We start from the raw sequence: 9,509 nt of genomic DNA on the forward strand, positions 1-9,509 counted from the left end.
AACTTACATGTGTCGACCAATGGGGTTGAGCATAGCAAAAAAGGGTTAGGCTCTTACAATGTTACAATAAGATTTGAATCTCCACAAGTAATTCATTGCGTAAAAAGTCCCAAATATTCGTGTAAATTAAAAGGTTAAAGTAAAAATGTCAATTAACATAATTGAATCAAAAGCGGTTAATATTTAGATTCACAAGTAATTCATTGCGTAAAAAGTCCCAAATATTCGTGTAAATTAAAAGGTTAAAGTAAAAATGTCGATTAACATAATTGAATCAAAAGCGGTTAATATTTAGATTCCTCGCATGCCACCTTAATATTGAATTTGCAATAATAAGACTAACAATTTGCTGGTTGACATCAACTTTAATTGACCAAACTCAACTTTATCTCCTCTCAAAAAAAAAAAAAAAAATCAACTTTACTTGGCCAAACTCTTGATATTTGTTTGAATAGTTAAATTCCAATCCACAACTATTCCAACTGATTGTGCTGGTAAATTCAAAGTTCTATTCAATTGACAGCTCTTGAAACAATTGGAAATTATGCTTCTATCAAAAAATTGGCATTATACATAAAATAATCCCACTACGTTCTTACGTTAAAAACTAATAAATATCAATGAAACATCAAAATTCCACAAACCAAACGCTGCCTTAGAAAGGCATGTAAATCATGCAGCCAGCCAATGCATGACACAAACACTGCCACTTTTCAACTGTTAGACAACAAAATGTTCTCGCCCTACTACAAAATATAAGCTGCAAACTTGTAAAGAAATAAAAGCTACTTTCCACAAGAAAAACAAAATATTCTCCCTCCAAGACCATCAAGGGCAATAACTATAGCTTCCTCTTCAAATGCCACACCAACATAGCCTGGAAACGCCCTCCCTTACACAAGAACTAGCAAGTAAATGCCGTCAAAATTCAAGTACACACTATTCTTCCTGACCTTCATCCTTGACAAGCTTGATCATATCGTCAATCCGGAGAATAGTAATAGCAGCTTCAGTTGCAAACTGAGATAAATGGGGGCAAAAAAATTTGCTCAGACAAATTGTATAGAAAGCTCTATGTTAGGGTCAGCTACTAATAATATATAACTAAAATAAACACCTGAATAATTTTGACTTTGCTCATTGCAGGCTCGATGACTCCAGCTTCCAAGTTGTTTCTAGTCTTTCCTTCTGAAAGATCCAAACCCGTACTGGAAAGATAGCAAGCAAAATCATTTTAAGAAATAGAAAAGAATACTAAATAAAAAAGAAAGAAACCCATGCTGAAACTAGAACAGCAACTGTGAGCTAAAATCAGCTCATGCAACAAAAATACTAAGGAGCGTATTCATATATTGGTTCATCTTGACAAAACCTTTAACAAAATTTGCTTGTTTTAATATCTCATACGTCTTTTAAGCATAAAATTCCCAAACAAACAAAACAGGCACACGATATTTGCTAAATCAGATAAGTAGCTTCATATATCCTGACGTAGCCAATTACCTTGATAAATGCTTCTTATCTGCTTTAGTTTGTGCAGCATAGTGGCAGGCCCGTAATTTTGCAACCAGGTCTGTGGCATCCTTGGCAGCATTGACAGCAAGCACCTGTACCATAAGTGTTACCAATATATACATTTTTAGTGCTAGCATGATACGAAACCAGAGCTTACTTATCAAAAAACCACTCGACACAAAAGATGAAGCAGCTAAAGTTAAATAATTGGCCAAAAAAAAATTATAACACGTTAACCCCACGAGAAAACCCACTAAACTAATAATGCGGACAAAAATTATAGAATCAATTAATTTGTGCATGGGGAGAAAACCAAAATTTGACACCATTAGTGTAACTAGCCCTTACCACCCTAGTTATATGCACAATCAAGACCTTCACTTGCCTTGGGGGGGAGAGATCAACTAGTTTGAGCTAAGGGGAAAAGAGTTTAGAGGTCCTGGGTTCAAACCCCGGGCAAGGACAAAAATAATAGTCTAACAAACAAACTACTAACATTTGCCATTCAAACAAACTACCTTTGGAATGATTAACAGAGATTCGGCAAACTCTGCTATAGCCAACTGCTCCCGCGATCCTAGAGTTGTAGCAAGGTATTCCAAGTAAACTGATAATGCTGCTTCGACAGCACCTCCACCAGCCACCACCTGAATTTACATTAACCAAGTGTGACTGTGAGAATGCAGACCAAATAGAAAGAGTAAAAAAGTATCGTAACAATGAATGGTGGGACTGATAAACAGGGAAAAATCAATTTCAACCAATGAAGATTGCAAACAATGTAAGTTAAGCCCAATGAGCTACACCTTGAAGGGTTATGCTATTTATGTTACTTAGTCTTGTTTAAAGAATAATGGTCCTTACAAGTTTAGTGGCAGGGGTTGAAATTATAGGATAATATATTATAGAATATAACTTTTGGATATCATTCCCAAGTCAACAACACTTGTAGTAACATGAAGAAATCAACCCAGGTGCAATACCATAAATAGCCAGAACAAGTTATAATATTTTAAAACATATTACTACTATTTTTATATTTTCTTCAACAATTCAACCACAAAAACAAACTCATGGAGCATCTTAATTTGATTTGGCATGCCAACCAAACACATGAAAAGAAATAGACAATATCAATTTAAACAGTGTCAATTATAACCATTCAAATGTTTACAAAAGAAAAAATTAAAAAAACCAAGAGCACAACATAGCAAAAAAACTTGCAACAGGATAGTTATGATAAACATAGCAAAGTCCATCCGTAAAAAAATAAAAATAAAAATAAAAAAAAGACATAGTTTCAAAAAAAAATGCAACAGGAGGATCAATGTGTGATGAACAATTGCAATAGGAATATTTGAGATGAAGATTAATTGTGCTGATAAAATAAATAAAGGGTAAAAAGGTAATATTTTAATTACAAGGCTTATTCCATTGCATACACCCTGAATTGGGGGGAAAGAGAAATTGAAGGATATGATGGTATGCGATGAAATGAGTTCCATTCCACTCCATTTTGTGCAAATCCAAACAATGAAACCTGATTAATTACCACTCCACTCCATCACATTCCATCCTTTACCACCAATCCAAACATAGTCTAAGGTATACTTATTCTAATTCTAAGGTATGCTATGCTCCTGTAGATTATCAGCAAAAATGACCTAGCTTCGACACCTGACAGCAATAAAAACTTTTTGCCTCAAAACCCCTCATTTACGATTGGTTTAATTTTTCCATAAAACAAAACCCAAGTTTCCATTTCATGGCATCTGATCATACCCCCAACAGAGCCTTCATTAAGTGAACTCTACTGGCACAAAGAAACTAACATCTTCAATTTTGGATAGCTTAATATTTTCCAAATAGGATTTATAGCTAGAGAATGCAGGCTTACTGTATTTGATTCAAGCGTTCTCTTGACAATTGATAGTGCATCATGCAAAGCTCTATCCATCTCATCAAGCATGTAGTCATTTGCACCTCTGAGAATCAACGAGACCTAAAGAGAAAAACATAGTCAATTGATAATGTATATCATACAGAATGTGCAACCAGATTTTAAATGATATAATTTCATATATCACCACTCTTTTCCAAAAGCTATCATTACAATTTTTCATATTTGTATAACACTCCCATTGTCATTGCAATAATGTTAAAGATGCCACACTTTCTAGGAATTTCTATATATTTGTAACTTATACAATATAGAATTTAGATATTTAGAATTTTGATCCGGGACTCCACAAGGCTTTATTAGCACCCTCTTTATTTGGACAGTTTCAATAAAGAATTTCATCAACATTAATTACTACTCTCGTGTAAACTCTATTAAATGTAGCTACCATCACAGTGAGGAAAGTAAACTAAAAGTAAGAGCAGGTGATTACTCCACTCCTTCAAAGATGAAGGCCTATCTCATGGATGTAGAAATGGCCTGGTCTTTCTAATTAATAGTATTTTTTGTATCTGGCATTTCAAAATAGTAATTTCCCAGCATAAACGCCAGTATATGCATCCCCATAACAAAGAGATTAGGCCAATTAGCTTCGTATGAAACATGTGATAATTCAGAAGACTCTAAACAGATGCAAAAGATAGGGAGTTTGACACAATTGATGCTTCATATTTTGTCATTTTATTGTTCCTCATTTGTATGTAGAAGATTCTTGCTCCTCAATATTTGTGTACTTTTTCTGTTTTAATGAATTTATACTTTTAAACAAAAAAAACCAACCCAATCCTCGGGTCCCAAACTACTTACTGCACTTGAAGTTTTGGTCCCTTTAATCATGATTACAGCATCGTCAGCTATACGCTCCTCAACAACCTCATCTGCAGTTCCAAGAAATGAAGGTTCAAAAGTTTCCTCCCCTTCCATATCAGCAAATGTTGAGACCTACATCAAGCAATCACAAATAAAAAAGAAGTCTGATAACCCATAGAGGAAACTAGTATGCATAAAAGTGAATACAAACCCCTTGGCCAAATGGGTCTGGTAAGACAGAGAATGAGTTATCGTGAGTTTTTCACATCTCCCTTGATAGACATCAAATATCTATGTTTTCATTACTCATTTTAAACTTGAAAGTAAAAGCTACAGTGTTCCAAATTCAGGCTTAAAAGAAGAATCCAAGACGTGTTAATCTTTTCAAAAGACCAACATTCTACATAGGAAGAATTCAGCATCAATATCTACTTAATGCATGGAAACGAAGACATGGTTTGCATTTCTAGTCCACAACATAGCCAACATTTTATTCAACTGCAGAAGAAAAGGGGAGGTACGAAAAACAGAGCATTTTAAAAAGTGCATGGTGATAGACATTTGATTTACTTACTGCCAACTTACTAGATTATCTCAGTTTCAATAAATAGATTTAAATTAAACAAAGGCATACCAATGTTGCACCGGTTGCTTTGGCAACATGACGCATATCTTCTTTCCGCACACGTCTCACAGCAATTGCACCAGCCTCAACAAAGTACTGAAACCAGGATTAAAAAGTGAGGCATAAACACTTAGTTAAATGAGAGGTCCTTTATGTAAGTCGTCAGAAACAGAACAGGTAATATAAAAACAGGACATGGCCCCCATCAATATGACCCATGACATCTATTAATGCAGGAAGAAGAAAATCAGAAGTAGTACATGCATACAGATCCATAGATCTCAAAGTATAGTGTGAATTGAATATTGAGGTTGTTATCATCAGAATTGGTTAGTAATTTTATAGGAAGTGATAAAGTTGTTTAGTAATTTTCAGATATCAAGATGAGTGGTCTATATAGCACAAGAACAAAAAAAAAAGGCTAAGCAGCCAATACTATACAAAAATACTGCATGAAATATTGTAATTAAATCCCCATGTTTAAAGAGAAAAATCGTTAGAAAAAGTACTAGTGAAAAATAGCAACAAACCTTAAGTGCCATGTCATCAATTCCTTTAGTAGTCAGAACTACATTGGCTCCAGCTTTCAGTAATTTCTCAATGCGTTCCTTAGTCATATCGGCCTCTCTGAAAGAGGAAAAAAGTGATGATTTGTTAAAACATATTACATACATGTTGCTTAATCCTGCAAAATGAAAAGAGAGGAGAATTGCCCCAAATCGAGCACGATCAAATTTCCACAATGATTAATCATAATATTTCAAGCTTATGATTAACAGTACTTCGAAAAATTTACATGCTTTATCATCAGACCAATACCGTCGAATACTTTTACATGCTATATAATAAATTTATTCTTACTATATCAAAAGAAAGATAGTGGAACTAGGAAGGTAATACATAGAACGGTAGAAGCCAAACAGACTACCTTTGGCGAATTTTCTCGAGTTCCCTGGGATCAGAAACTAATACTTGAACACCCAATTGCATTTTTGTCTTCTGAAGATTGAAATCAAGACAAGCAATTTTAGCAGGGGATACCCTAAGAGGCATTCCTTGGGCAGCACGTCCAGTATTAAGAGCATAACCATTCATCAAAAAGCTGTCTCTGGCACTTTTACCATGTGCCTTCAATATATTGATTCCCTGGAATCCGAATCAAAATGAAACAGAATTAAATTCATTCAAAGTATGTTAAACCACGTAAGCAAGATAGAGCTACACGTTACAGATGTTTAACATATTGCTCAAAATTGACATCTTTCATCCAGAAGCAAAACAAAGCCTCCTGAGAATGTATCAGACAAATTATACTACCAACCTTGATTGGGTATCTGACTTCACCCCGTGCATTAGTCATCTTTACAGCTTGCACTGCTTCTACAACCTGCATGAATTTCATACACACAAGTAAATTTAACAACTGAAATGAATATCAAGTGCCTAAACCTACAGCCAGAAAACTCAATCAAAAACAGAAGTTAGCATCTTGTTCTTAATCAATTAATAATCAATCAATACATTCAGAACAACTAATGAGAGTCAGAACTGCTTTTAATAATTACATTGACCGTGATTACAAAAGTTAAACTGTCTAGTCAGAGAAATCAATAGATCAAAGGTTTTATAATCCAATGACCCTCTCCACAACAAATGTTCCAACCAAGCAAAGACATGATCATCCCTCGACAAGATATTCATGACTTGTAAATTTGTAAAATTTGGTGAAAGAAGAAATCATTTTTTAGGGGAGACTTTAGGAGGAGAGACCTCACTACTGATCTCAATGAATCATTCCATAAAACTATTCCATCAATTTCCCATTACAATTTCTTTGGGTTTCCTAACGTACCAAAAAGCCAATCATGAGCAACAATTACTGTATTAGCAATTTGTGACGGTATATATTCGAATCAACCATAGAATGTTGATAAGTTCATGCCATTAAATGCAAAATTTGAATTATAATAGCAACAGTTGATAACTTCATGCAATTTAGTATGATTTAAAACATCTAGAATAGTATTAGACCCAATAATAATAGTTAGTATGATCATTTCCATATCTCTCAGAACATTGCTGACTGATACAATCAACCAATTGAATGCATAACTAGAGTAGAAATCGTGAGTAGACCAATGATATACTTGAATTCCTTTCCTCTCAAGCAGAAAGTGGAAAACCTACGAAAGCTGTGCGATAACTATGATAATTTTAACTGTGATGGGGAAAAGTAAATGCTGTATATAGCTTGGTCAATATCAAGTTTTCAACTTACAATCCAAGTAAAATTTGAGAGATGAAACATAATGATGTATATAAGCTTAAACAATTGGATGTGAACAAACTAGTATTTGCAAAATATGGTTGTTTTGCATCAATTTAAAGTGATGTAAACGTCCAACATTCAATATAAATAAATAAATAAAGTCAATAAAATTACAAACGCACCAAATTGGCAAAGAAGTCACTGTCACCGGCTATCAGCTTTGAGGACATGCTGGTCTTGGCACAGTTAATTAGTGAATCTTTTCCAAGCTTCTCAACCTACAAGTGAAGAGAACAATCCGACTAAGCAAGACAAAAATACAACAGCTTCTTTCTAGATGCATTAATTTTCAGACAAAAGTCACAAAACAATGAAACCATTGAATGCTTCCCAGGAAATAAGACAGGGAACAGTGGCCAAGTTATGCAAGATTTCATTAATCTTATTTATTATTTACTTAAGCAATTAATTAATCAATTGAATACATATACAGTCCCCAAGGCGTAGCTCAAGTAGTTAATTTGGGACATCTGAAGGAATTGGGAAGTAAGTCCAGGATGCAAACCTTCAATAACATGCTACAAAATTCAATTCGTGTATAAAAAAAATTGAAGTGAATACATATTACATCAAAAACTTCCTTTTTGTTTACGTTTGTGATTTAAACATAGGAATAGTAAGCATATCAAAACAAAATCAGGATCTTCCTAGTAATAGGAAAGATTAATCAAAAAAGTTATACTCAAAATGTGTGTAACTACAACATACAGTTGCTCTGGACAGAAATGACTCTATAAAACACGACAGAGAATTAGAAATCATTGTGATCTAGCATCACTGGCTTTCAAATATGGTAACAATAACATTATCGACCGTCTAAGAAAAATGAGAAAAGAACACGCCTAACAAATGTATAGGAAAAAGGTATACTTATTAAATCTTACCTTGACGGCAAGCTTTTCATCTACGTATTTACAAGCTTCTCGCATAGCAAGCTATTCAGAACAATCAACACAGATAAGTTAAAAAAAAGAACAAGATCTTACAGAAATTCCCAATTAAATTCATAGTCTTACAAAAGAAGACAAGTAAAATTGGAAAGGTAAATAAAAACTTACTCTATATCCACTGATAATCGAGGTTGGATGAATCTTATTCCTAACAAGATCATTTGCTCTCTGCTCAAACACCAAAAATAAATAAATAAACAAATGTTACACAAGGGAAAAATAAAATAAATAAAAATGTATGAAATGGAAGGGAAAAAAAAAAACATAAAAAAAGGTGGAAATTTACTTTGAGAAGCTCTGCAGCTACAATGACAACAGAAGTGGTACCATCTCCAACTTCTCTATCCTGAAGTTCAGCAAGTTCAACCAAAACCTAAAAAAGAAAAAAAAAAAGAAAATCTGAATAATTAAACACGCATTTGAATGATTCAAATGCAATGAAGGATCGGAATTAGGCTAACCTTAGCAGCGGGATGTTCAACTTCCAGCATCTTAAGTATAGTAGCACCATCATTAGTAATAGTCACATCACCGATATCATCAACAAGCATCTGAAAAACAAAAACGGAAACGAAGTGAAAAAATGAATAAAATGAATGAAAATGAGAAAAAGAAGTTGAGAATCGATGGATCTTGTACCTTGTCGAGACCAACGGGACCGAGTGAGGTTTTCACGATGTTCGCGACGGCTTGACATGCTACCACTGCATTTGTTCATCCACGAAGAAAGCGTATGTTAGAAAAACGGTTACGGCGAGGAGAGAGAGAAATGGAGAGAAAGGGAGACGATACCGTTTTGAGTGCGGACGTCTTGGCCGGATTGGCGTTCGCCGGAGATGTCAGGAGTTTGATTAACGAGAGACATTGCGAAGTGAGTTTCTAGGGCTTTCCACTGACTCACTCTCTATCCTTGCTACTCTTTTCAAATCAAGGGTTTAGTTTTCTACTCAGACCTAGTTTTCTCTTTCCTTTATGTTATGTTACAAGTACTTCTCTCTCTCACATTTTTTTTTTTTTTTATTTCATTTCATTTCATTTACCAAAATGAATTTACTAATTCCCTCCATAGAAAAAAAAAACAATTTAAGTCTTTTGTTTAACTAAAAATAAAATACAATACAAATTTGTTAAATATAAAAAGGTTGAATTTGTGAACAAACGCACAACATCCATATTAATTACATAAAACGACAGAGTACAAAAGCTTACAAATATAACTCATGTCTTTAGATTACCTATGTTTGCTGGTCTTCAACGTTGATGACACCAAAGTCATTAATTGGATCTACACTGGATCAGGTTGAACTGACAATTTGAACC

At 34.1% G+C, this 9,509-nt stretch overlaps 1 protein-coding gene across 1 annotated transcript; it reads right to left on the minus strand.

Moving 5' to 3' along the window:
* Positions 1-486: 486 nt before the first annotated feature.
* On the minus strand, positions 487-9,151 carry LOC11418019 (T-complex protein 1 subunit alpha). The gene is made up of 17 exons (XM_003629864.4): positions 8,982-9,151; positions 8,829-8,893; positions 8,651-8,740; positions 8,476-8,562; positions 8,298-8,357; positions 8,124-8,174; positions 7,362-7,457; positions 6,232-6,297; positions 5,839-6,056; positions 5,441-5,537; positions 4,920-5,006; positions 4,283-4,417; positions 3,413-3,517; positions 2,034-2,162; positions 1,504-1,607; positions 1,118-1,208; positions 487-1,020 (listed from the first exon to the last, which is right to left on the minus strand). The coding sequence occupies exons 1-17, from the start codon at positions 9,052-9,054 to the stop codon at positions 940-942; spliced, it is 1,635 nt and encodes a 544-aa protein (XP_003629912.1). The 5' UTR covers positions 9,055-9,151; the 3' UTR covers positions 487-939.
* Between the last annotated feature and the right edge of the window lie 358 nt (positions 9,152-9,509).

Source organism: Medicago truncatula, chromosome 8 (genome assembly GCF_003473485.1).
Source record: "Medicago truncatula cultivar Jemalong A17 chromosome 8, MtrunA17r5.0-ANR, whole genome shotgun sequence".
Lineage (NCBI taxonomy): Eukaryota > Viridiplantae > Streptophyta > Magnoliopsida > Fabales > Fabaceae > Medicago > Medicago truncatula.